Raw genomic sequence first — 27,518 nt, 5'->3', positions numbered from 1 at the left:
TGGGCATACTGCCAGGAAAGCAGGGACCCGAGAGGACAGGTAGGGTTGGTCAAGGGCAGTCCTCCACGGGGTGGCTTCCCATTGGGACTCCAAGGAATTGGAACACTAGGCACTGCCTCCAAGGGTGGGAGTTTCGACCTTACATAGGGCGCAGGTAGCAACCTTTGAAACCTTCATTCGCATGGGCTACTTTTTTCATTCCTTCCAAAAATCTTTATTGGGGCCACTGAGTAGAGACATTATCTCTACTTCCAAAAATCAAACCCCAAACTCCTCCGCAATGGCACAGACGTACAGTGCAGCTGTATTACTGTGCGCTTTCTCTATCTGCCAAAGTGTCGCCACGAGGCCCCTGTACGTGATTAGTTCCCAAATGCGTGTTACACACAAAGCACTGGGGGGAGCACAGAGAATGCTTCTGCTGTGTAGAGTCTGACCGTTCACGTGCCAAAGGTACCTGAAAATGATTTACCATCTTCCCCTGCCTTTCTACTTGCCCGTGAGCTCAGTGACAGATATCTGTCATGTAAAAGTGCTGTGGTGGCAGTATGGACTTGTGCCATGGACCTCACGGAAGAAAGAAATGACCGTCATATGTAGAACGCCTTGTGGGGTTTATTGTAAGGTTAACCAATTAGACTCCTAAAGGATGTGCTGCTGTAACCAGGGCGTTTCTAAACGAAGTCGGGACTGGGGAATTCTTCTGTATTCGATTGGCTCTTAGGGGCCAGGTAGCCTGGGAGTGTGAGTGGAGTTGGGGTGAACAAGGAGGCAGGAGTAGCCTGCAGGAGTCCATGATCAGGAAACATTGGTGCGAGTGTTTATAAGACTCCAGTTGAGGGTTAGAACGCTCAGCTGACTCGTGGGTTTCTACATCTACTCTTCCGGCAAGCCTCCTGGGGCAGAGCGGGTGTCCGTGTTGGTGTTCCTGGGAGCACATTTTGGAGAAACACATTTTGGAGAAACACAACCTCAGAATGGTGGTCAGGCTCCATCACAGAAGGCTATAGCCTCTGAAGCAGGATCACAAGCAGGTAGTTGGCAAGGGAAAAGAGTCTGGAACCATGAAGGGAAAGGTGGTGAAGGGTCATGGAGAGGAGACAAGATTCACACAGCTGAAATCCATTGTGCCTATGCTGTCTCAGCAGGAGCAGACTCAGCTGTGGTGTGCCCAGTGCATGACCAGAGTAGATCCCAACTCTGGGAGAGAGAGCACTTTCCAACAATGACATTACTCCCGGGAAGGTATACACTCCCAGACTGTCAATACATGGGAGAGAGGGTGGGTCCCCAGTGACTTCTGTAGCACTCCCCACTTCTGTTTATTCCTAGCTAGACAGCTCTAGAGCTCTGGTAGGATGGCCTGACTAACAACGCTTGCAGTGTGCAGTTGTGGAGAACTGGCTTAGTCTAAAGTCTTATTTCTCCCCTCGGGCCAGCAGGACTCCAGTAGTTCACACATGGATGGTTTAATAGCTCTCTGTGGATATGGGGGAATCTTTGAGTCAGGTGAACTAGACTCGAGATGAGCAAAGACGCCTCTTCAGTGTGGATAGTTTGAAAATGCCTGGGCTACATAGGTACAGTGGCGACATAGACCGGCATGGTTTGTTGTTATTCTTTTCTTTCCTTTGTTTGTTTGTTGATTAGCTGGGGTCTAACAATCAAGTTCACGAAACGCCAAATTTCATAAGCGGAGGATGGTAGAATTCTTTAGCTTGGGGTCTAGATTTGTGTTTTGGCTACTCAGATTTGTGTAGGCGATTAAAATATAAAATGAGGTAAAAAAAAATCAATTCAATGTCAACAGGTCTTCCAGCTAAAGATGTAGACATTGATTCCCCAAGATCACCTGAGATGATTCTACCCCATCGCTCCCCAAATCACAAACTGCCTAGGCCTCTGGTGGGGTCACAGATATTCAAGGGATAGGCTTGTTGGATACAGTGCTGAATCAGTTCTCCATGATAGTCTCCTCAGGTCATGAGATCTCAGTGTTTGGAGATGGAAATTGAGGAGTGTATGGTCCAGCAACTTGTTGTACAGCTTGGGCATCTGTTGGGAGGAGAGTGAGACCTCAGCTTGGCTATCCTGAGACTTGAGGGCCTGCAGAGGTCTCTTCCATGGCACCTGACACCCCGGGATGTGGGGCCAAGCTGCCTGATTGCACAGTTCTGCTAGGCCAAGGGAGTGGGTTCACATAGTATTCAAGAGGTATCACTTGGAGTCATGGCACAGTTAACACAGAGGCTAGTAGTCAAGACTCCTGGGATTTTCCAGGACTCTGGGAGAACTTGAGGAGACGGGAGATTAAGGGACCTATAATTTGAAATTGTTGGGCCACACTATAAGCTTTCTTAAGACACACACACACACACATACACACACACACACCACACACACACATGTACACACACGTACACACACATACACACACATACACACACACCTCACATACACACACCACACACACACATACACATACACACACACCACCCATACACATACCACACACACACATACACACACATACACACACACACCACACATACACCACACACCCACATATACACACATGTATACACACACATACATGCACACACACACACACACACACACACACACACACACACTCCCATCCATCCAAGGTCATGAACAAGCAACTCCTGGAGGAGACAGCTCCTTTGAGGAGCTTCAGACTCAGGGAAGCCATTACCTCATCACCCTTGGTGACATCCACCAGGGATCCACTAACTCCTACCCTCCCTCCAGTAGGGGAGATGCCTCATCGTGAGGGGGAGGAAAGAGAGTGGCTGCTATATCCTGAGTCACTCAGGTTAACGCAACAAACTCCTACAGGCCTTTGAGACATGCTGTCCTATTTATGAATTCGGTTGGAGTAGAAGAGGAAATAATTGGAGGATGTTGGTTAAAATAAATCTAGAAGAGGTGAACTTGGTCTGTTTTCTGGTTGGCTGTGCTCAGGACAGTCCCCAGAGGGGACCTGAAGGCTGGCTGTTGGTGATGCCTGTGGGAACACCAGAAGTGTCTTGGACACAGTGCCCCAGTCCCAACCATGCCAAACTGACAACAGAATAGATCCTCCTGAGACTGCCTTCCGGCTCAGTCCCAGCCAGATGCCCTGGCTTCTTACCTGTTCTTCTCAGAGTTTCTAGCTTCCTCATCATCTACAGCCCAGAGGTCCACATCTGTAGGACTCTGGACATCATGCGTGCACCACAGACTTGGCTCTGCCTGCTGACTTCCAACCCTGAAGCTGCAGATTCTGTCTTCGGTCTGGTTCGAACATGCACAGGTCTTGTGAGCGTCACCACAACTGATGTGAGTTCACATGTACAATTGCTTGATCATATCCAAAAGACAGTTCCCTGAAAGTCAGCCACAATCGTTCTGCCCACTCTTTTGCAATCAGCCCTGGGTGGTGGGAAGGAAGGTTGCGGTGCAGATGCTCCACTCAGGGCTGAGCATTTTGCAGCCTCCTAGTCTCCGCACCTTGACTAGTTGTGGGTCTCTGTCCTTCATCATCATCTACGGGAAGCAGCTTCTCCAATGAGGACAAACCGGTGTGTACATGCAGAATAAGTACTGGGGTTTTCCCCTAGAGCCTATGACTGTCTAGCCTCAGTTGTCGTTTTCTTCGTCGTCGTCTTTTTCTTCTTCCTCTTCTTCTTCTTCTTCTTCTTCTTCTTCTTCTTCTTCTTCTTCTTCTTCTTCTTCTTCTTCTTCTTCTTCTCCTCCTCCTTCTCCTCCCTCCTCCTCCTCTCCCTCCCCCTCCTCCTCCTCTTCCTCCTCTTCCTCCTCTTCTTCTCCTTCTCATCCTTCTCCTTCCTCCTCTCCCTCCCCTCCTCCTCCTCTTCCTCCTCTTCTTCTTCTCCTCCTCTTTCTCCTTCCCCTTCCTCCTCCTCCTCTCCCTCCCCCTCTTCCTCCCTCCTCCTCTTCTTCTTCTTTCTTTCTTCTTCTTCTCCTCCTCCTTCTCCTTCTCCTTCCTCCTCCTCCTCTCCCTCCCCTCTTCCCCCTCCTCTTCTTTCTTTCTTCTTCTTCCTCCTCCTTCCTCCTCCTCCTTCTCCTTTTCCTCCTCCTTCCTCCTCCTCCTTCTCCTTCTCCTTCTCCTCCTCCTTCCTCCTCCTCCTCCTTCTCCTTCTCCTTCCTCCTCCTCCTCCTCCTCTTCTTCTTCTTCTTTTAATCTTATTTTTCTTGGATATTTTAGGTATTTACATTTCAAATGTTATCCCCCTTTCCCCCTCCCATACTCCCTCCCCCTGCTTCTATGAGGATGTTCCCACTCCCACCCACCCACTCCCACCTCAACGCCCTGGCATTCTCCTACACTGGGGAAACAAGCCTTCACAGAACCAAGGGCTTCTCCTCCTATGGATGGCCAACAAGGCCATCCTCTGCTACCTATGCAGCTGGAGCCATGGGTCCCTCCATGTGTACTCATTGGTTGCTGGTTTAGACCCTGAGAGCTCTGGTTGGGTCAGGTGGCTTGATATTGTTGTTCTTCCTATGGGGTTGCAAACCCCTTCAGCTCCCCAGCTTGTTGGCCCATCTTTCTCCTCTAGTAGTGTGCCCAGAGCACCCTCTAGTACTGTCAAAGATGACCAGTAGGGGTGAAGCTTCCTGGTCTCCACATTCTGTGACTCAGGGATTCAGTGCCTTTGCCAACAGGGTCTTACCACTAAGGGGTTTTTTTGGGGGGGGTCGTAACCAAAAGCACAGCAGTAGTCTGTAAGGTTTGGGGATCTACTCGATCTCCCAGTTCCAATAGGTTCCTCATTCCTGACACTGGCTAAAGACGGTGTTCGAAGTGGAGGGGACATCCAGGCTTGCCTTGTTGTTGTGTTTGTTGTCGTGTTGGTTAGAGGTGTCTGGATGGGCCTTAGGGGAGGGCATCTCCCACTGTGGGAGGTGGCCTTCGTCAGGGGAGCAGGGTGGAGTGATATTTGCTGTAGCCAAGTGTTTGCCTTTTTATCTAAACAACTATAAAAGGGAAGACATCAGCACTGCAGTATACAGGAGCCAGCCAGAACACAGACAAAAATTAAATAGGAAAGTAATTGTCTCCATGTAATTATTAGGAATGATGAGACCCAAACCACCCACCAAAGAGTACACATGGGAGACTCATGGCTCCAGCTGCATATGTAGCAGAGGATAGCATTGTTGGGCATCCATGGGAGGAGAAGCCCTTGGTCCTGTGAGGGCTTTTTTCCCCAGTGTAGGGGAATGCCAGGACGTTGAGATGGGAGTGGGTGGTTGGGAGGGGGCGCAACCTCATAGAAGCAGGGGGAGAAGGGATGGGAGAGGAGGAACCGGGAAAGGGGGTAACATTTGAAATTAAATAAATAAATTATCCAAATTAAAAAAAGAAAGAAAAAAAGAATGATGAGACCCACACAAAATAGTGTGGCACTTGCTTTCCATGCCCTGGCAGTGAAAAGAAAATAGGGCAAAGATATGGTGGTCTGAGGCAATCAATCCAGATTGGTAGCTTAAACTGAGTTATGCTTTACAATGCTTTGGAGGCGGGCAGAGGGAAGAAACCTGAGAAGTCAGTGTATAGCCAGCAGACCAGCCCCTGACCATGGGGCAGGAAGGAAAGTGACCTACCTTGTGGCCGCTTGTGATGATTAATCTAGATTGGTGACCTGATGAAATATCTCACCTAGAGGGTAATCTTTACCGACGTTTGCGAGGGATTATCCAGATCAGGTTAGTCTCCAGGCATACCCATGGAGCTTATCTAGGTTAGGTTAATTAATGTGGGAGCCCGACCCACTACAGGCTCATGGGTTGGGACTCTGGTACAGGAAGGGAAAAGGAGCTGGACATTTGTCACTCTCTGCTCTGTGACTGTAGGAGCAGTGTGACTAGCTGTCCCTTTCTCCTCCCAGCACTGTGCCAGCCCTGCTAAGATAGAAACTATCTCCGCCAGCAAAAGCTAGAGCAAACCCACCCTTCCTTCTGTCCTTCCCTCCTTCTGTCCTTCCTTCCTTTCTTCCTTTCTTCCTTCCTTCCTTAAATTGCCTTTGCCAGGTATTTCATACCAGCAATGAGTCAAGTAACCAATGCTTCCTATCTGAGGAGACAGGACCCATGGGAAAGGCATAGCGCTGCCATGGAGACCTTCTTTCTTCTGATCAGGATGGTGTGGCTAAAGCAAGAATTGCCATCGGTGTCCAGTGAGGTCAGTGAGTGTAGACAGGGTTAGAGGAAGCTCACTGTTGCAAGACTGTTTTCCCACTCTTCTTGAAAAGGACACCCTGTGGTCAGTGGCCTGTCACTAAACCCTGGGAGCCTACTCTCTATGGACAATGACACGAATAGTCCACTCTGAATTAATAAAGATCAGTGCCTGGGGTCTTGTCTGACTAGGGGTGATGATACTCAACGAGGATGCTCTAGCGGTTCCTCCTGTAAAATCCTGAGGTTCACTTTTGTTGCCTGGCCTAATAATACCTTCAGCCCCTCTGAAAGGGCCAAGCTCAGACCCCCGCGTCACCCTGGGGTGATTCGGGAGCAAGTTACTTAAGGTGTCTCTGCTGCGGCTTTTGTAGAATGGGGGGAAGGTAATAATAGTAGACATCTGGGGGAGGCAGAGGATTAAACGTGTTATGACATCTAAAGTGCTTCGAACAGTGTGTGGCTCACACACTCCAGCTATTATTTTCAAAGCTTCCCCTTCCTGCTCCTTTATCTGCATCTCCTTGTCGCTGAGGGGAGTTATCATTGGCCAATGCTGTGGAAGGCATCCAAGTCATGGTCCTCAGGGCCCCTTTCCTAATGGCAAACTTCAGGGCACAGGCCCCTCTTGGCAGCTGTAGGCGGCAATCACTGTGCCTGGCAGTGGGCCATTCGCCATCTCTTGTCTCTTAAAGAGAACTTGTTCAGTGTAGGAGAGGCCTAAGTGGGTCACTGGTGGCCCTGACTGCTCCATGGCACGGTCCCTATAGGACAGACTTGCCTTTCTAAGGAAGGGCCTGACTTGCCCTGGGTGAGTGTTACCGGTAGAGCTCTCTGAGCATCCTTGGGCATTCTTCAAGGACCACAGTTGTAGATCTTTTTAGCACCTTAAGCAAGTTTCCATGTTAGCCCGGTGACTACGAGTGTAGTGTTGCCGTTTCTCCGGTGTTTGTGTTTTTCCTGCAGTGGCAGGCTGTAGAGAATTTGTCTTTCGTGTTTCGAAACACCAGAGACGGTTCAGTAAGTGGGACCAGCATGGCAAAACGGCTCACGAATGGCTCCAAGAACGTTTCGTTTCCCTACAGTTGGGTTTCCCATCAGCCATTTGCTCTGAGTGTCAGCTGCACATGCAGCCAGCTCTGCCTACAGAAGACGAGCAAAAAGCAGAGTGACATGGTGTGGTCCACTGCCCTCAAAGACAGGGATACTCTTAGAATCGTAGTTATGACTAGGCAGGGTGGTGTGTGTGTGTGTGTGTGTGTGTGTGTGTGTGTGTGTGTGTGTGTATGAGAGAGAGGGGGAAGGAGAGAGGGGGGAGGGAGGGAGAGGAGAGACAGAGAGACAGAGAGAGAGACACAGAGAGAGAGAAACAGGAGAGAGAGACAGAGAGACAGAGACAGAGAGAGAGAGAGGGAGAGAGAGAGAGAGAGAGAGAGAGAGAGAGAGAGAGAGGGAGAGAGAGAGAGATCAAAGCACTCTAGAGGTTGGGACAGAATGGCTACTGTTACCTCAAGGACAGCCTGAGTAATTGTGAAAGTCCTCATATCAAAAAACCTGAAAAGAATCACGCACCTCCTGCCATCTCCACATCTTCTCTCCCTTAACAAGGAGGTAGGAGCTATGGGAGTGCTTTGCTGCCTTGACAGTCGAGAAACAAAATGCCTCCTGTGGGCCGGGACTTGGTCATGTATCTTGTAGAGATAGTGGGAAAAGCCAGAGGGGTGAAGATCGGATGTGGTTCTTTCTGGACGCGTGGCCCAGACTCTTGGATGGGAAGCAGGTGTCTCATCTCCACCTCAGAGACCTGTGGTTCTAAGGATGCCCTAACAGGCGCCACGGCAACTCATGTAGCACTGAGCTGCTTAGCCTACCAGCCACGAGAGCTTTTCACAGATACAGCTCATTTTAAAACGGGAAAGGAATTGAATCCATTGAGATCCTGGCTCAGCTCCCATGCATGGCGTCTCTGGTGTGTGGCAGCATAATGCTAAGACTCACATCTGTTGTTTGGGCCAAGCCCGGCAGGAGCTCTCATTTGGTTGATCTGGGACTCAGTTTGGTCCTGCTGGTCTCTCGAGGTAGGTGCAGTCTCCATGCTGGACCCTGTGACTTCCAAAGTGAGTAGGTCTGTAAGGGGGCCTTACCCCTCCTTCGCTCCTGGCGGCCCCAGGAGAAATAGTTACCAGCTCAAGGCATGTCTTTCCTTAGGAGTTCTAGTTCCCTCTCCTACTAAAAAGAGGAAGGGATATTCAAGTTCTGATCTGCTCTTGTACAGAAAACAGTCTGTGCTCCTCATCTGTCCCGTCGATGAGCCACGGTGATACCGGAGTCTGTTTATGGCTCAGTATTGGGAAAATAATTCTGTCTCCTGCTGATGTACTACTTGGTCCAATCTCCTGGCCTCTCCTCTCCAGCCTAAGGACTGGGTTTTCCAGGCACTGAGTACAGTGGTCACAAGGGAGGTCACGCTTGGTTTGTGCGCTACTGGCAAATTCTTGGTTGGAGTCTCTGCGGTGCTAGAAGTGGCAGGCATTCCAGAACATATATTTGACAGGTATTAAAAAAAAATGGGATCGCTTCTCGGCCTTTTGGCTAAGATCAAGTGTAAAAAAAAATGGGGGGTTGGGGAATTTAGCTCAGTGGTAGAGCGCTTGCCTAGAAAGCGCAAGGCCCTGGGTTCAGTCCCCAGCTCCGAAAAAAAGAAAAAAGAAAAAAAAACAAAAACAAAAACAAAAAAAAAAAAACACGGATTTTTTTTTCACAATAGGACTCAGAGATATGAAAAACAAAACAAAAAAACAAAACAAAAAAACAAAGCTCACCACTGAAAAGCCAGAGCCAGCATAGACACTGCTTCTAACTAACTTACAGGCTCAGTCAGACTCAAATTCCATCCAGGCTGAGCCAAACAGTCGGCCTGTAGCTTAAGCCGTCCTGTGTTAGTATCTGATCCCAGGAGCAACGAGACCTCCATATGTGTGCAAAGAGAAAGTCCTAGATTCAGCCACACTCTGCCACCCCTTCCCCCACTGTAATTGTTTCTAGTTTGCCAAGGGCCCCCATGGAATCCATGCAGCGTTTTTTTTTTTTCCTTTTGAGTTTAAAAATAGACTTCCAAGGTATTCAACTCTCTTAAAAGGAACATGACAGACACCCGTGCCAATGCTGTGGGACCTGATACCCAGCCCTGGTCACCTCCCTAAATAGTCCCCACACTTGCCATCAGTCCACTCAGGGAGGCTGGGTGCCCAGGGTTACCCAATTAGCTACTGGGACCTCAGACTGTTAAAGAGGAACAGCCAGGGTTTCTCTCCCTCTCTGCTGTCCTCGTGTGACGATGCTCAGGAGGCGCCCCACGGGTGTTAGGTGGGGATGCTGTGCTTCTTGCAGTTCAATAGAACATTTATTTACTTATTCATTCTGCTGAGGGCCTCACACGTAGGGAGCACAGAGTATGCCATTGAGCCATCAGCCACTCAATGGAATCAAAGTATCAGCGTTCTCTGAAACATTTTAGAAAGATCCTCCCTAGTTACTTGGTGAGCAGATGGTTATGGCAAGTTACATAGGGGAGGAATAACATTTCCCCCACAGGGACACTCCTGGCGCCTCACACACTCCATTGGGTGGTCCACTCATGGCTCCTCAGGGTGATAAACCTCCTGCCTTTCTCAGTAAAGGGTGGAGTACCTCAGGCACGCCCTTATCAATGGTGCCCAGAGTCCTTAGGAGCCAGGGTGACTCCCTGTGTGGGTGACAGGCAGAAGTGATAAAGAGGGGACCAAGGCAAAAATGCTACAAGAAGCCCTCAGACATGGCTGGAGGCACCACGTCTTTGTAGCTGCTTCTTGAGAACTATGTTGTCTGTGTAGAAAACGTCAAGTCAAAGATGGCACATGCAAAACTCAGAGATCTGGAGATCCTTGGGGTGGGGGGCTCCTCTTTTAGACCTCAATTTGTCTAGGGTAGATCAGAAACACTCTAGACTTCAGGGAGAAAGCTTTAGAACAAGACCTCAGTTAGGGAGATGATAGAAAGAGAAAAGCTGTGTCAGCACTCATGCATTGGGTACCTACCATATATCACGGTGTGCCAGACACCTATGCATCACCCACACAACCCTTAGGCGGGTAGGCAGAACTGTTTTTGTTTCTCTGATGTGGAAGGCTCGGCCTTGCTCACAGAAAGGGTGTTATGCCACCCAGGAGAGCAGACTTTCTGTTGCCGTTAAGTGAGTTCCAAGCCTTGTCATTTCGATGGGACAGTTATAGCAGGGCATCTGTGGTAGGGACCCAAGACGCTTGAACTCTGCCTTTACCCCAGCTCATGGCTCTGATGTCATGTTTATGGGAGAGCCATCTTGCATACCAGATTAGTGGACAAAGCTCATCCTGTTCCTCAGCGTCCTGGAGGTATGATGAGCTTAGAACTTAAAAAAAAAAGAGAGAGAGAGAGAGAGAGAGAGAAAATGTTCTTCCAAGTTTTGAGAAGAGCTAGAGAATGAACAGCCCCTTGGGTGGGGGAAGGCAGGCACAGTCTATATATATCCAGGGCTCCCATCACCCTGGGAACTTCTCACTTTGTCAAGTCACCAATCGCCTCTCCCCCCATTGAGACAAGGTCCCTCTGTGTAGACCAGACTGGCCAGGAATTCACTAACCCCCAACATCAGGCTCCTGAGTGCTGAGATGAGAGGTGTGTGCTACCAAGCCCAGCTAGTTTCTTCTCCTCCCACATAGTCTCCTGACATAATTTCAAGTGACCCAGTTCTGCAGCTGGGACCCCCAGTACTTCATTATGTTTCTAAGGTGAGGGAGCTGCAGAGAGCCTGGAAAGAATTTGGCAAGCTTGGAGACACCGCAGATCCTGTGAAAGTATGGGCTAGACGAAGGAGCCTGGGCTCTCTTTGCCAGCCGCTCCTACCTGCCTCAGCTCACCAATGCTGGGCTCTGTGTTGGAGAAGATTCCTGTGGATGTTGTGCCCAGCGATTCTGGGCACAGTAGGTATGAGCTTAGAAAGTGTAGCATCTTGATGTAGGGTAAACATGGGAGATGAGGAGGAGGGTGACCATATATGGGATCCAAGAGTGTAGTAACAATGGTGGGTAGAGGGAAAAGTCCCCAGTGCTCAAAGAGAAGCTTGGAAGTCCACCAGCTTCCATTGTCATTTCCATGGTAAACTAGCGTTCTCTGCAATGGCTGCCCTGACAGAGACACTCTGGGAACTGTAAGCTGATTTGTCTCTCCCCTTGCAGCTGGGATGTTCTGTCCAGCCCGATCCTTTCTGCACATCTTTAGTCCCATGGCACACGGCATCCTGATGAGGAGTGAAACGGACTATAATGTCAGCCTTGAAAATTAGCTCAGCTCTGTGCCAGTCATGTAGAGAAAGAGTAAGGAATATAGAACACAACAATTCAGCCATTTCAACAGTTGATGTTTGTAATTCACTTGTGGTGTGAGGTTGCCAGGCCTGGGAAAGGACACTAGGGTTGATTCCTAGAACAATTCACATGTGTATATATACACACACAGAGAGAGAGAGAGACAGACAGAGACAGAGAGACAGACAGAGAGAGAGAAACAGAGACAGAGAGACAGAGACAGAGAGACTGACAGAGACAGAGGCAGAGAGAGATACACTGACAGAATTTCAATAAGAGAAACATTTCAGTTTAAAATGAGCAAAAAATATGAACAAATGCATTACTAAAAAAGATGCATGGGTGACAGATGTGCACCTGAAAAGATGTTATAGTTATTAAAGAAAATACGACTTAAAAACCACAGTGAAACACTGCCCCATGTCTGCTATGGTGTCTAAAGAATGTAGACCAGCAGGCGGGTGGCAGAGACTGAGTACCTGGGGGACCCAGGAAACTTTGGAGGTGATTCATACATTTCTTATCTTAATTATGGTGTGGTATCCTAGAGGTGTGCTAATGTCAAAACTTACCAAATTGTGCATTTTAAATAGACAGATCCTAAGAGGCTAGCCACACCTCAAACAGCTTGAAATTAGCCTGTCAGGTCTTTCGGCAAGTCACGTGGTGTTTTGGAAGTGAAAAACAAAACACGCTATTTATCTTCCATTTGGGTAGGGCACAATCTCTCTAAATATTAATGTTGGAAGAGGAGCTTAGTATCCCCTGGGATGCTCTACTGGGCTGCAGTCAGGGCTGTTCCGGTAACCATGACTTATTAATTGACACTCTCTGTGCAGAGGCTCTGAGTAAACTCGGGAGGCAGTTTTAAGGGGCACACAGGCAAGAAGTGTATAGCGTGTCCTGTGGTCTCAGCAGTGGGGAAGAAGGGAAGAGACACTAACACTTGTACCTTGGTACAGCAGTGTAGGCATTTCCCAAAGTCCTGTAGAATGTATCTGTCTTCAAATTCGGCCTCCTGTGGTGCTGGGTCCTGGAGAGCTGTGATGTTTCTGACTTCAGATAGAGCTGGCTTTATTAGGATACATTTTGGTTGCAGAATTTATACCACTTCTTTGATGAACACTTTAGATTGATCCATGTCTTCTGGTCATCGTCACCTTGGGTCTCCTGGCGCTGCACACTCTTTTATTTTGCATGTATGTGTTATTTATATACGTGCCGTGTGAGCACATGTGTGTGGAGGACCCAAGTCAGGTGTCTTCCTTGACTTTATTTATTGAGGGAGAGTTTCTCACAGAGCTTGCCAGCTAATTCCAGAGAGTGTGGTTAGCCAGCTTTCCCTGGGTATCCCCCGAGTGCATCTCAAGTACTGGGATTACATGAGGCCGCCATGTTTGTCTGGCATTTGTATGTGTTCTGGCCGGGAGGGGTCTAAACTCTGGTCATCATGGTTTTACTTCGGACTTTATCCACTGAACTGTTTCCCAAGCCCTGCAGTTTCCTGGGGATTTTAACAGAGCTATTCATGGAAGGTTCTTGAGTGAGTTTGCTTTGGGCCTTGCACCTTTTGTTTGCTGGTGGTGAGCTTGGCCAGCGCTGTGACTCTGAGCTCAGCACTGTCCATTCAGCTCACAGGTGACTGAGGGAAAGTGAGATAATGCCCTTCCGTTTACAGTGGTCCTGCATTCTTATCCTCACACAAGACACTGCTGGACAGGTCCGGCAGCAGGGTTGGTAAGAGGGCATTTGCGTGGCGCAGATTGTCATTTGAAGAAAGCAAGAACCTGCACCATGTCGCTTGGGGCAGCTTTCTCTGGCCATTTCTCATCAGTCTGAGTTGGCCTTGATTGGCATAGTGTCACCCCACCCCCAACACTACACCAGCTCCCGACATGCTTTTGACATCCGTGCCTGAAATGACCCCCAGGAAAAGGTGCCTACTGCCCCGATCAGAAACCAGGATACCTCCTCCAGGTCCACAGCCAGAAGTGGCATTTTAACCAGGCCACCTCGGGGAGGAGAAAGAGAGGCAGTAGTAAGATTAACACGCCTGTCCCTAACTCCGCATTTTCATTCACTGGGGCTCTGGCACAGCCTCTGGAATAAGCTATGCAATCTGGAGCCTCGGCTGTGATGGAAGAGCTGGAAATATACAAATTATCCACGGGGCACAAACAGACTTTGCTGAGCTCACGCTGGCCTGCTGCGGGCTCCCTGGCGGCCGAGACAGGGCGAGAGCGCTGTGCAGCTTGGAGCTCCTCGGTCGCATTGGCCACATGTGCCCGGCTTCAGCGGCGCACCTGCAGCTCGGTGGCCTGCGGGGCTCAGCGGCAGGGCCTGCCCCCGGGGGATCGTGGCTCTTTCCCGCCTGACGCGATAATGGACTGAAAATGACCCGGTGGCGTTAGCGGCGCGCGCAGGGTCGTGGCGCCGGAGCAGGCGTGCGCGGAGGGGGGCGGGGGGCGGCTGTATTTTTAGCCAGATGCCTCGTAAGTTGCCCGCGCGCCCCGCGCCGCCCAGCAGATAACGCCGAGGGAGCTCCGGTGTCAACGGGCGCCGGGCGATGGCAGAACGGCCGCGCAGGTCGGGGTCAGACCCCGCGGTGAGTGCGGGGGCAGGAGGCGGACAGGAGGGGAGGGGGCGGCACGTGCCAACTTTCCGGGTCGTGGGGTGGCGGGTCGTGAGCGGGGACGCGCCGGGTCTGCCCTTCTGCTGCCTCACGCCGCGGCTCCGCGGAATCCAGAGGAAAATTCCTCAGGCCTGGAGGCTGCGGCCAGCCAAGGCTGGGCCCCGGGAGACACCCACGGGCATGACCTGAAGCTGGCTGGAGCCAGGGGGCAGCTGCACTGGGGCGCATTGCCCCTCACTGGGGAACAGAGACAGAGTCCGGTGGGTTCGGCTGCACTGGCGACCCTGTAGGGAGCACAGGCGAGCCTGACCCCAAGTCTTTAGAAATCCCTAAGTCCCTGAAGTCCCTTAGGGAGCAGAAATGAATGGGGCACAGAAAAGCAGACCTCTGCATGACAGAGCCCGGCTTTGCATTGTTGTTTTAACAATGGGAAAACTAGTGTCTCGCAACTTGAAGAGGCACAGAACATCAAGTGGAAAAGCAGGAACTGGGAATGGACAGGCAGGTCTTCCGCCTGGGGGTTCACCCAGCTTTGCACACACCTGTACCACACAGCCTCCAAGACAAGATAGGTCCCTGCAGGGATTAAAGGGGGAGCCCATCCCGCTCGCAGAGCTGCTTCTTCAGCCGCATCTCTGGTTTTCATTCATTGTATCCAACTGTGGTCTGTTTAGGGTTCTTTGACACTCTCGTTTTCTGGAAAGGAATCACAGGCAGAGTGGTAGCCCGGGTCTCGCTTCTGTTTTTACAAAACACAAAGAATGAAAGCCCGGGCTGGAGCACTGTACTTTAATGGGAGGCCTGACAAAGGCCTGGAGGACCAGATCTGGGTGTAAAGCTCATTTCGCACTTAACGCTGCGTGAGCGGAACCCAGGACCTCATACACGCTAGATGAACCGAACTGATGGGTGAGCCACCCCCCACCTGACACCCCCCCCCCCCGGCCCGGATCTGTGAGATCGTCTTTCCTGGAGTTCCCACCATGGTTTGCCAAAGAAACTGCGTTCTGCCGAGATTCATTTCCACCCATCTTTGCAGAGGGGAATTGGATACTCAAGACCTTGATTGGAGAAGTTAGGCTCTGCCGAACTCAGGCAGGCTCAGACCCCAAAGGAGGTGCGACTGGGAGGCCTCCCACTAGTGTGAAATGAAACATAGCCTACCCTACAGTGAGTTTGGAAGCACTGTAGTGAGTTACAGAGATACTGGCATTTATTATCATGTTCCCAGAGTCCCCCTCCCAGAACACTAGACTCCTGGGCCACGGCTATGCTGGTATCAATTCGCTCAAGAAGTACACACTTCACCATAGTCTGAGTGTAGGGAACAGGGTTTACCCTGTCTTACGACTTTCCCTAACTCGAGTCCCAGCAGCAATTCCATCCCCTTGCTTCAGCCTCTGAAGGCAAGTAAGTGTCCTCTAGCTACAGCTGAACTCCACAGGAACCCTAGGAACCTTTGCAAGTGATAACAGGTGGTTAGAGAGACCCTGGGAAAGCACGAGATTCAAACCCCGGCCAGGCCAGTCGCTGCTAACGGTGTGGCTGGGCGAGTTACTCAACGTTGTGAGCTAGTCACTTCATCTGCAAAGACAGAGAGAGAATAAAAACCTGCTCCAGGAATTCTTGGGAGGAGCAAAGCAATCGACTGATGTTGAGTGCTTAAAAGGTAACAGGAGCTCTGTACTTGTGTTGAAAGGAAATTAGAGCACGTGAGTTAAATGGAAGGGATACGGGCCAAACATATAAGAAAATGTATGCTCTGTCCCAACACACACTCACGCACAAACACACACACACATGCACATGCGCACATGCACACACATGTACATGGGACTGCACACACATGCCCACCACACACATAAGAGGGAGGTTGAGGAGGAGGGAAGAGAGATGGAGACAAGAGGAAGAGATAAAGGCACCCAGGGAGTGTTCTCCTTCCATAGCCAACTGAGGAAGTAAAGATCTGTGGATTGAGTTCTCCTGACAGAGAGCAGGCCTTCTCTGGTGACCCCAGCCTGGCCTCCTTTCACACAGCAACCTCTGAGGCTACCTGGCAGGGGATGGATGGACTTCAAGAAATCCAGCAACTTCGTTCTGGTTAATCAGGGCCCAGGGGCATGCATAGTATGTTGTTACTTTTGCTTTTCTGGTTAGTATTTTATTCAGGTCAGTATTTTTAATGGAAGGCTTTGGGTTTCTTCTGACTCCCTTCCCCTGTTAAACCGTTTAGAAAGTGATCATGCACACCAGGAATAGGGAGTTAAATTGGGGTAGCCGAACTAGACAGGTGGGCAGAGGGGGTTGGAAGAGCAAGATAGTAGTCTTGTATGCCAACCAGAGCCGTTGCTCTGCAGCCCGAGAATCATCCAACCTCCGTGAGACTCTCATGAATGATGGTGGAGTGGAACCATTAGTCCTTGTTATGCCACTGGCTACTTTAGAACTCTGTCACTATATTCCAAGTCAGTCTCTCCTCTCTCTCTCTCTCTCTCTCTCTCTCTCTCTCTCTCTCTCTCTCTCTCTCTCCCTTTTTTCATTCCGCCCACTCCCAACGTAATACTGGACTTAAAACCTTAATAAACCCATTGTAGAACTAGGGGGTGTGGCACATAGTAGCTGGTGGGAGTGACGTCATTATGTGCCTGTCACCCCAAGAATGCTGCTGTGTCCTGACTACTCTATCCTTTCGAGAGGCGAAAGGCAAAGGGGACACAGCCTTACCCTGGACCTGGCTTCCAACTACCCAGGTGACATTAAGCCATTCTTTCTATGTTCATAGTTTCATCATCTGTGAAGAAAAGAATAAAGGGCCTGGACTGAGGTGACTCCTTTCTAGGCCCATACTGGCCTTGACACAGTGCTCAGAGACAGAGATGGGACCTGTAGGACCCACCTAAATTAAACTGCACCCTTACCCGCCTTATACCTGGCAGATTTGCCTGAATGAACAGTCAGGTAAAAATAAAATAAAATAAAAGATACACTGAGAACGCACCTTGGCATCATAGGCCTCAGAGTCCCATGCACCTTCCTAGACTGATACTGAGCTGTAGAATCGGGGGAGTCGTTCACCTCCCCAACCCTCCGGTTAACTGGTTCTAAAACGGGGGTGGCGATGGCACCCACCTCTCAGACTGGGGTTGATGGTAAAACACTTGCCTTGAGTGTATAAGGTCTCGGCTCCCATCCCCAGCCCCGAGCAGTTGGCGGTGCCCTTGGCCCAGGGCCTGCTGTTGGAATTGCCCTGGTTTTGCCTGGAAGCTGCGGAAACCCTCTAAGCACTCTGCTGTGGATTGGCTCCTGCTCACTGCTTGTCTGCCGTATTCTTTCCCATCACCGGGGCTTTGGACAGGCAGTGGTATCTGACCGAGATTGCTTTATTTTTATCCCACACTTTGAGGTTTTTTATCCTGAATCCTATTATTGTGCTGTTAAAAAAAAAAAAAACCTCATTGGTGGAAAGAGGGCCTCTTTAACACTCCTCTGCTTAGGAAATAATGTGTTTTCCCTCCAGTTGGATTCAGAAAGCTCTTCTGAGTCAGCAATCGTAACTGTCATCTGAGGGAGAGGCTGTCTGATTCTGCTGAGCACAGGGAACCTGTGAGCAGGTCCTCCTCTTTTCTCGTCTCCCCCACCTCAGGGCCCTGCCGAAGAAGCTGACCCTCCAGTCAGAGAATACTCTGAAGGGGTCAAAGGGTTTAGTACCTGCTCCAAGAAGCAAACAGTTAAAACTAGAAAAGGACACTTTTTTTAAAAAGTCCTTCAATCTAAAATCAAGTTCCTTCCCTGTCATTTCTAGATGTAAAGACACTAAAATTCTTTTTTTCAATTTTGTTTTTCTTGGATATTTTATGTATTTACATTTCAAATGTTATCCCCTTTTCCTCCCGTCTCCCATACCCCCTTCCCCTGCTTCTATGAGGATGCTCCCATTCCTACCTCAACGCCCTGGCACTCTCTTACACTGGGGAAAAGGAGCCTTCACAGGACCAAGGGCTTTTCCTCCTACTGATGCTGGACAGTGCCATCCTCTGCTACATATGTGGCTGGAGTCATGGGTCCCTCCATGTGTATTCATTGGTTGGTGGTTTAGTCCCTAGGAGCTCTGGTGAGGTCTGGTTGGTTGATATTGTTGTTCATCCTATGGGGTTGCAAACCTCTTCAGCTCCTAAAATCAGGGACACTAAATTCTTAAGGTTCTGCTACAGTGTCCTGTAGCAGAGGTGCCCAGTGGGACCTTGAAGGCAAAGGAAGTGAATCCACAGATCAGACGAGACAGAACCCTGGAGGCCAGAAAATACTCAGGTGCAGGCCTGTAGCCAAGGCCCAGAAATGTTACAGGGCACCAGAAAGGAGAGAAGAGAGCCCCCTGACATGACAGGGCAGGAAAGGGAGCCTGCCTTAGACATTAGTGGGCAGCCTCAGGGCTTGGGCTCAAACTTACGTAATAGACGCATTATTTACACAATATACATGGACCTGAGGAAGACTAGCTTGGGGAAAGGTTTCAATACTCATGACTGTTTTCCACTTACAATCATGCACTTGCTATTGATGGCAGCACAGAGACCCTTTGTCGGGGGTGGGGATTGGGGAGAGAGAGAGAGAGAGAGAGAGAGAGAGAGAGAGAGAGAGAGAGAGAGTTAGACTGTTTCACAGTATCTCGGATTGGTGGTTGTGGACTGCAACTCTTTCAAGTTAGGGAGCCTGACCACTAACCTGTATTAGTTTTGTGCAGCCATGATACCAATGCCCCACAAACCAGATGACTCAAAAAAATAAGAGTCTGTCCCTTACCAGGCAGGATAACCAAACATCCAAATGAAGCAGAAATGGACCATGCTGCATCTACAAGGGAAGCTTTTCTGTGTTCCGTCCTCTTCAAGGCCACCCGGCTCGTGGCTCAGTCCCTCTCTCTGCTTCTCCCCTCTGGGTGCATCTTCCCTAAGGACACTGAGTTCTGGATTGAGGGCCGGCCTAAGGAATCTAGGCTGATCTCATCTCAGGGAAAACAACAAGTGTTTCGACTTCTGCACTGACGATTCATGAAGGAGGACATAGCTCAGACTGTGGGGATAAGGACGTTGGCTCCTTTGGAGGCCCCACACAGGCTACTACTGCATGGCCTCCCTTCCAGGTTAAACACACTTTTGCAGGCTCTGTGTGCTAAGGGCTGTGTGCCAGTTCTCAGAAGCACACGGAGGGTACAAGAAAGGCTTCTCCCGCTTCAGTCAGGACCCAGGACAGCCACAAGGAACCTTTTCCCACACTCCAGGCCTCTGTGCCCACCCCATGTCTGCACAAACACTGTCCCTTGTCCTGACTCTCACTCTCTGGCTGACATTCACCTTTAATGCAAACCAGCACTTTGGACAGCGATTGTACAAACTTGTTGTCTGTGTGGCAGGTGACCAAACAGCAGGCAGGGACAAGAAAAAGAACTGTGTGGGTACTGGCTTGATAAGGAGCCTGGATTGGGGACTGGAGAGATCTTTCAGGGGTTAAGAGTACCGATTGCTCTTCCAGAGGACCCAGGTTTGGTTTCCGGCACCCATGTGGCAGCTTACAACTGTCTATGACTCCAGTTCCATCCACGTCTCCCTAAACAAAATACTCAAAAAAAAAAAAAAAAAAAAAAAAAAGAAAAAGAAAAAAGAAAGAAAGAAATACATCTTTTTTTTAAGTGTTGCATTTTAATTTATTTTTAAAGCAGCATTCTAAAAGTTAAAATCTAAGGATAAGCCTAATCAAGAAATAAATATATCTTAAAAAAAAAAAAAAAAAGAACCTAAGAGCCGTGCTGCCGACCTTGGAATCGGCTGTACATTTTACCTCATGTGTGACCTTACACAATCTCCTCAGCTCTCCACTCTTCGGTGACTTCTCCTGTAAAATGGAGGCCACAGTGGGACCTGACACTTAGCGTTTTAGTTGGAGAATAATACCCACACACATTTGTTTCTAATGCCATAAAGCTCACCCAGTCTTTGAGCCTGTGTCGCTGAGTCTTTGGCCCCAGAGCCTGTATCCTGACATCCTTAGTCCCCAGCAAGGACAGGAACAGAACAGACCTGGAGGTTCAGGCCTGTCACCCCAGTGACTTGAGAGGCTGAGATAGGAAGGTTACAGGTTCAAGGGATAGCTGGGCTCTATAGAGTTTGAGGCCAGGCTGGGAGATTGGTGAGACTCCGTCTCAAAATGAAAAAAGAAAAAGGAGGGGCTGGGGTGCTGGGGCTGGCGCTTATATAGTGTGTGTGAGGCCCTAGGTTCAATACCTAGCAGTAGGGATGGTGGGGGAGAGGGTGTTTGGAGGGGACATGGAGGGCTCTGCAGCTTGGAGGCAGCCATGACCGTGTTGAGTGTTTGATGTCAGAACTGGTTTGGGATCACTCTCAAAGGCAGCCTCTCTTCAGTCCTTGCAAGGTTGGTCGTGTGTAAAGTACCTGAAGGGAGGGAACCCCGAGCTCTAAGGGAGCTGCACACCCAGACCTTCAGGTGCTGGCACACCACTGGGGATGCTGTGTGCACACATGATGATGAGAGCCGTGCTGCAGGGTACACTCACAGCCTGTTGTTTCCCCCCCGCACAGGCCGATGCTGCTACCAGCTTTTTGCGGGCGGCACGCTCAGGAAACCTGGACAAGGCTTTGGATCACCTACGCAATGGAGTGGACATTAACACCTGTAACCAGGTCAGTGGGTGGAGACGACGTATCCTCTTGGATGTCGCAGAGCTTCGGAACATGCTCTCCTGCACTCTTCTCAGTGCCCCCCAGTGTCTCTGGGGCTTCTGCTGAGGCTCACCATGTGTTAATACCCTTCTGGCCCAGGTCCCATAGACAGAAAGGCCACCTTGCTCTTGCAGTGGGACCCGGGCTCAGGCCTGGTCAATGCAGCCCCTCCCTTGGAAGTCACTGTGTATCCTGTTGTTGACTTAGAAACCACTTTTGTAAATGAGCCCTAAACCAATGCTGGAGCAATGGCATAAATCCCCTTACCCGTCAGCAGTCTTTTGGGTTCCTGGGCATGAGTGGTGCAGGAGACAACCTTCTGCCTTCAACATCTAGGAACTCGACCACTCCCGGGATCTCCTACGAGTGGAATCCATAGTGTTTGTCCTGCTGGGAATGCCTTCTTCCCTTTAGGATGATGTCCTCATATTTAATGTGGTAGGAGTTTGCTTGGCATCCCCAACAACGGCGACAAACTCCCAGAATGCAAATGGCCACCTGCCTCTGTGCTCTAGTGGCCTCTCCCACCCCTCCAGGCCCAGTGGAAATGATACAACACAACACAACCTTCCCCTTCCCAGGGCCAAGTTGGTCTTGTATGAGCTTCAGCTCACAGCTAAGAAGGTAAGACAGATGATAGATGTAGGGTATGATGTGACTGTGCCCATGGCAGTGGGCTGGGGGTGGTGGCAGTAAAGGTGTGAGCTGGACTTGAGCTAATGAGTAGGATGAGGAAAAAGGAAACTGTCCTCTCCCATAGTCATCCCTCACCCAGAAAGACACGCAGCCATGCACACCCAGACCCTGAACACTCAGGGGTTGAACTAGATGTCCCATGTGGATGGAGGAGAGGTTGGCCAGGGTGCTAATGCAATGCTTTGGGCAAGGAAACATGGACGAGGCCTGGGGACAAGGAGGAAGTCTTGGTTGCCAGGTCTGAGAGAAAACCAGACATCCTCCAGGCCACAGCCCAGAGCCTATCTCTGTGCTGAGTGAGCGGCCACAAACCCCAAGGGTCCCAAGATTCTTTGTGTCCTAGCTGCCATGCAACTTCCAGTAGTACCAGGGCCCTAGGGAGGCCTTTCCGGGATGAATCTTCCAGCCTTAAAGGAACCCCTGAGCTGAAATGGGACAGCTGAGTGCCAGAGGCTGCATCTGGCTAGCTGTGGCAATGGAGGGTTTGGAGGCATCAAGGGATGACTTCATCTGAGGGCCTCCTGAGGAGGCAGCTGCAATTCCCAGCCTTCCGCCTTTACCTGGCTTGCTGTAGGTTTCAGGAGATGAAAGCAAGAGGTAGGTGGGCAACTTTGGGGCTTTATTGACACCTTTTCTCTTGGGCTCCTGCCAATGCAGAGCCTATATGCCAGTGCAGAAGGGGCCCTGCTTTAGGTTTCAGACTCCAGACCCGGCTGCCACACCAAGGCAATGAGAGGTACCGAGATAGTCCACCACCACGCAAAGCTCACTGTGACACATACTTGCTGCTTGTGGTTAAACACAGACTTTGGTCTTCCAGTCAGGGGCTGAGGATGGCAGTAAGACACCCAGGCTTCACCTTGTGTGAACATAACCAAAAAAGTACTCTGGGGGCAGGAGTCACATGAGTTTGCCAAAAGAGGATAATTACGCTAGGTCTTGGGGCTGGAGAGATGGCTCAGTGGTTAAGAGCACTGTTTACTCTTTCAGAGGTCCTGAGTTCAATTCCCAGCAAACACGTGGTGGCTCACAACCATCTATAATTAGATCTGGTGCCCTCCTCAAGCTTGTATGCGTACACGCAGACACAATGCTCTAAACGTAATAAAAATTACTCTAGGTATGTTTGTTGATCATTCAGTTCCCAGATAAAAGACACACAACTTTTATCATTTACAGTAAGGCTTAAACAGCACAAGAGCTAGGCCCATATCCTGTATGCTATTAGAATCTATTTTCCTATGGATAACCCTGAGTTCTTACTCACTATGTTTCATCTGGGCTGCTCTTAACTCCAATCGGCCAGCCCTCAGGGCCATGTTTGCATGACTCATGGCGAATTTCTCTTCCTCTTCTATCTTCTCCTCCTCATGGACTTCCTCCGACCCCCCAAGTCCGGGAACCCTGAACCCACCTACGTCTCTTCTGCCCAGCTATTGGCTGTCAGCATCTTTATTTACCAATCAGAAATAAGTTGGAACCAAGGTCATGTAGCTCACTTGGGTCTACGTGCAGACTCTCTTGTCTCTGAGGCAACCAGGTCTGGGGGCCTGCACTCAGCATTACAATACACAGCCAAAGACCAAACCTCAACGCTTGCACGTGAAGGAGATGAGCCATGTGAGAGCCAAGAATGCCCAGGTCAGAGTAGATGTCTTGGTCACCATTCTTCTGCTTACAGAAGATACTCATGGGGCTGGGGATTTAGCTCAGTGGTAGAGCGCTTACCTAGGAAGCGCAAGGCCCTGGGTTCGGTCCCCAGCTTTGAAAAAAAGAAGATACTCACACCAGGGTGCCCATGTATCCACACAGCACCAATGTCTCCATAACTCCTGCCTTGTCACTTATTCCAACATCATCATCATCATCGGGTCTTTAGCTCCACCCCCACATCCCCTGTCGTCCTGTGTACAGGGACGTAGGCTAATCCTGGTCCTTTAGCCCTGTGGGCAGGAAGAGCTGATAACCAAATAATGACATACAGCTAAGGCCATGAACGAAGGGTGTAGGACAGAGGTTCTCAACCCGCGGGTTGCAAACCCATTTGTGTGTCCAATGACCCTATCATAGGGGTCACCTAAGACCATCAGAAAACACAGATGTTTGCATTGTGAGCCACAACAGCAGCAAAGTTACAGCTATGAAGTTTAGCCATGAAAATAATTTTATGGTTGGAGGTCGCCGTAGACGAGGGACTGTATTAAAGGGTCACAGTACTGGGACGGTTTAGAACCACTGACGTAGGATACCCTGAGTGGAATATAGTAGATAGGAGTCTGTGGTGGTTTGTATTTGGTTGGCCCAGGGAGCGGCACTATTGGGAGGTGTGGCCTTGTTGGAGGAGGTGTGGCCTTGTTGGAGGAGGTGTGGCCTCGTTGGAGGAAGTGAGTCACTGTGGAGGTGTGCTTTGAAGCTCCGCCCAGTGCAGAAGAGTCAGTCTACTGGATGCAGTCAGATAGAGATACAGAGCTCCTCCTGCACCATGCCTGCCTGGATGCTGCCATGCTCCTGCCACGACGACAGTGGACTGAACCTTTGAGCCTGCAAGCCAGCCCCAATTAAATGTTGTCCTTATAAGGGTTGCCTTGGTCATGGGGTCTGTTCACAGCTGTAAAACCCAAACTAAGACAGAACCTGATCTAGAGTTAGAGGTCAGAGGTCAGAGGTCAAAGACACCCTAAGCAAAAGACAGGAACTGAGAGCTGAGCTGAGGTTAACGAAGGGACAGCCAGCATGGTTGAGTATAGACAGGCAGGGACCCAGTTGAGGTAAAACTGGACAGAGCTGCCTCTTACCAGCGACAAGAGCTTGACATTACATAGCTGCACAGCGCACTCTGGGGCATGATCAGGGTATGCACATGTATACATTATGTATGTGCACCTATCTGCTGCCCCAGACTTTAACTCTGAAGTTGATGGCTGAGGGGATGGATTTGAGAGGAAAGGAGGCATCTCAGTAGTGAGCAACCCACACAACTGTGTTCGTGCATGTGGGCTGACTGGCTCTCCTGCTTGCAGATGCAGCCACATTAAGGATTTCGATCTTTATACTGAAAGCAAAGGAAAACAAGCCTGGGGTTCTAGCATAAGGTACAGTCACCGGAGGTGCGACTTAAAGGCTCACACTGGCTACTGTACTCAAAACAGATGGCCGCGGCGGTAGGAGGGCTGGTCATGAGACCGCAGCGGCAGTCCAGAAGAATATCGTCGGTAACTTGGATAAAAGTCATGGCTGAGGGGAAGAAACAGAGCCACTAAGACTGGCTTGTGAACAGGAATGGGCAGAAAGGCTTCCTGGATGACCCTGGGGTTCTGGTCTAGGAGAGTGGAGCTATCCATGTATTCTGGAAGCACACAGTGTGTGCATGGTGAAGCCACCAACTGAGTAGTGTAAGGACAGAGGACAGTGGGGATAGACGGATGGCAGCAGGGGCTTTTGAGGCTGGAACTCAGACAGGAAGGGAAGGTGGCCTGAGATAGGTCCCTCACAAGTAACTCATTCTAGCACCATGAAAAGAGAGATGAGACAGTCAGTGTAAAGCCACACCGTAGAGTCATTATGTACGTGTTTATGAAGCAGCTACTGTGTGCCAGGTTCCATTCTAGATACTGTACGCACACGACAGAGGACACAGGTTGAGTATTATATGCTAACAAAGGGAAGACGCAAAAGGCAGGAAAGGTAATCAACACCCCCATCAGATGATTGGTACCTAGCAGGTTAAGCCTGCTTTAGATGTGTGAAAGAGATAACTTTTGGGAGGCCTGGACAAAGGAAGGGAGAGAGAGACTGGTGGTTTTGGGGAATAGGAAGAGTGTGAAGAACCCCAGGTTTGGGAGCAGCAAGGACAAGGTGGCTGGGAAGCATTGGTCTGGGGTGAGCATACTCCTGCCAGTCCCAACTTCGTATACCCAGCTCTGGTGTCATCTAGAAATTGTGTGTAGAATCAAATGTCATAGCACGGAGGCTACGGTGATTGAAAATAGACCATGTTGGATGAGCAGATTGGCTTCTCACACTGCCAGCCAGCCACACGAAAGGAAGTAAGCTGCAGGGACAACCCGTGCTAGTCACCAGAGACGTCAGGTTATCATGGTACCTACCGCCGGGGTCATGCGCTGGAACTGAGGCAGCAAAGGGCCTCTTGGGCAGCCACTGTGCAATCCCAGTGCTGAGCATTTATGATGGCCATGCACTCTTGTACTAGACATGGGGCAAGCCGAGACCAGCCCTCAAAGAACTGAGGCAGGAAGCCTGCCCGATTCTGGGAGAGCACAGATGAAGCATTCTCCTGGCCACATAGGAGCTGTTGTGGTGAGCCCTGTGGGCCAGTGACAGGTGAGCCCCACATCACATCTTCTATTGCTCAGAAACAAGGACCCACAGAGGAGTGCCGGGCTCCCAGTGGCATCCTGGGGCACACAAGCAGGAGGGCGAGGAGGGCATCCTTCAAGCTCGGAAGGCTGACTCCAGATCATTATAGATGGGCCTGTGACTGTCTTGTGTTGCCTGTTGTTTTAGGCCTCCTGGCAACATAGAATAACATTAAACCATGTGGTTCCAGATTCTGCCTGTGCCCCACAATCAGAAGTCTTGCTGTCTGGCTACAGCTGTGGGCGGGGATGACAGGGAGAGAGGCTGTACCATTCCACACCTGGTACTACGAGAGTGTGGCTTTCGTCAAAGAAAGAGAAGAAGGCCACCCGAGGCCAGTGCTCTGGAGCCTGCTGGAGCCTCTGTCAAGAGTCTGTCAAGAGTCTGGGTTATTTTTAAAAGGGAAATAGTGTTTTGGGCTTAGCTCCCTTTGATGTTCATCGTGCTAATTACGAGGGCCAATGGACAGTTGAAAAGGAGGGTGGTCTTTGCTGCATGGAGGGCTATGTCCCCCTTTCCTCATCACGGATGCTTCAAGCCCTTCCCCGATCTGGCCACTTTGAATGCTACTTCTGCTTGCAAGGTGACCAGAACAGGTACAGGACAAACAAAGCTGAGGGCATCAGAGTCTTCCAGATAAAGCTCTAGCAATGCCAGATATCCAAAACACCAAACCAGAGGTCAAGACTACTTAGACCAATCTCCCTGCATCTGGTTCCCTCCTTCCCTCCCTCCCTCCCTCTCTCCCTTCATCCCCCTCTTTCTAGTGAAGGAAAAGGAAGGGTAATCATCTAGTTCCAGTTCATAAATGCTTTCATGTGTAGCCAGTCGAGCCACATTCCAGAGGCTAGGAAAGGGCGGACTAGCGCCATTGGGTGTGTAGAGTGTGTGCATTAGCGACTAGCATGCTCTAGCACTAACCAGTGACCATGAGAAAAAAGAACACAGGGTCATCAACAAGTGCTCATATTATACACATCAGGGAATAACTCAGAGCCACCAACAATTTATCAGTGTCTCATTAATGAAAAGACATAACGCACTTCTCCTTGGAGCCCGTTGGCCAAGGGCAAGTCCAGATTTGAATTCTCTACTTCATGCTTCCTGTGTTTTCCCTCCCTCTGTCTGTCTGGACTACGTCTGAATATGCGCCTGCTTGAAGGCTGTCTTGTGGATCTGTTTGTCCTTGTGTTGTCTGTGCCTTTCTGTGTAAGTTTCTGTGTCTGTCTAGTGTGTGAGCTGTGCGTGTCTGTCCCATTTTTATTAAACAGCAGAGGGCATCCCAAGGGGAAGGAAGGGGACACTTTACAAAAATCCTTAAGAGACTTTTACACGGGATTAAGTCACTGGCCCCAGCTGATCCCAAATGACTGAGACAATAAACATCGATTCATCAACCCTTGCTCATAACTGGCTGCTCTCAAGCTTTATGGGAGATTAGAGGAAGCTGCTCTCAACTTCTGTGTTTGCTGCTCTCAGAGCCTGCATTAT

At 50.0% G+C, this 27,518-nt stretch overlaps 1 protein-coding gene across 28 annotated transcripts in view; it reads left to right on the top strand.

Annotated features, from left to right (window-relative positions):
• The window catches only part of Ank1 (ankyrin 1), a 178,641-nt gene that overhangs the window by 71,801 nt on the left and 79,322 nt on the right, over nt 1–27,518 (top strand). For 21 of the 28 annotated variants that reach the window (XR_005494624.2, NM_001395568.1, NM_001395562.1 and 18 more), the window contains exon 2: nt 20,814–20,915. Coding sequence is in view for 27 of the 28 variants with exons in the window: in NM_001395568.1 (NP_001382497.1) it covers nt 20,814–20,915 (102 nt within the window). In the remaining variant the exon portion in view is untranslated. Of the gene's footprint in view, nt 1–7,474; nt 14,194–20,813; nt 20,916–27,518 lie in introns of those variants that run through there. The other 7 variants (XM_063275453.1, XM_063275452.1, XM_063275449.1 and 4 more) reach the window with 2 other exon arrangements.

The sequence above is a fragment of the Rattus norvegicus genome, chromosome 16 (genome assembly GCF_036323735.1).
Source record: "Rattus norvegicus strain BN/NHsdMcwi chromosome 16, GRCr8, whole genome shotgun sequence".
Lineage (NCBI taxonomy): Eukaryota > Metazoa > Chordata > Mammalia > Rodentia > Muridae > Rattus > Rattus norvegicus.
The sequence above is the reverse complement of the archived record's forward strand: the minus strand, read 5'-3'. Positions and strand labels throughout refer to the sequence as shown.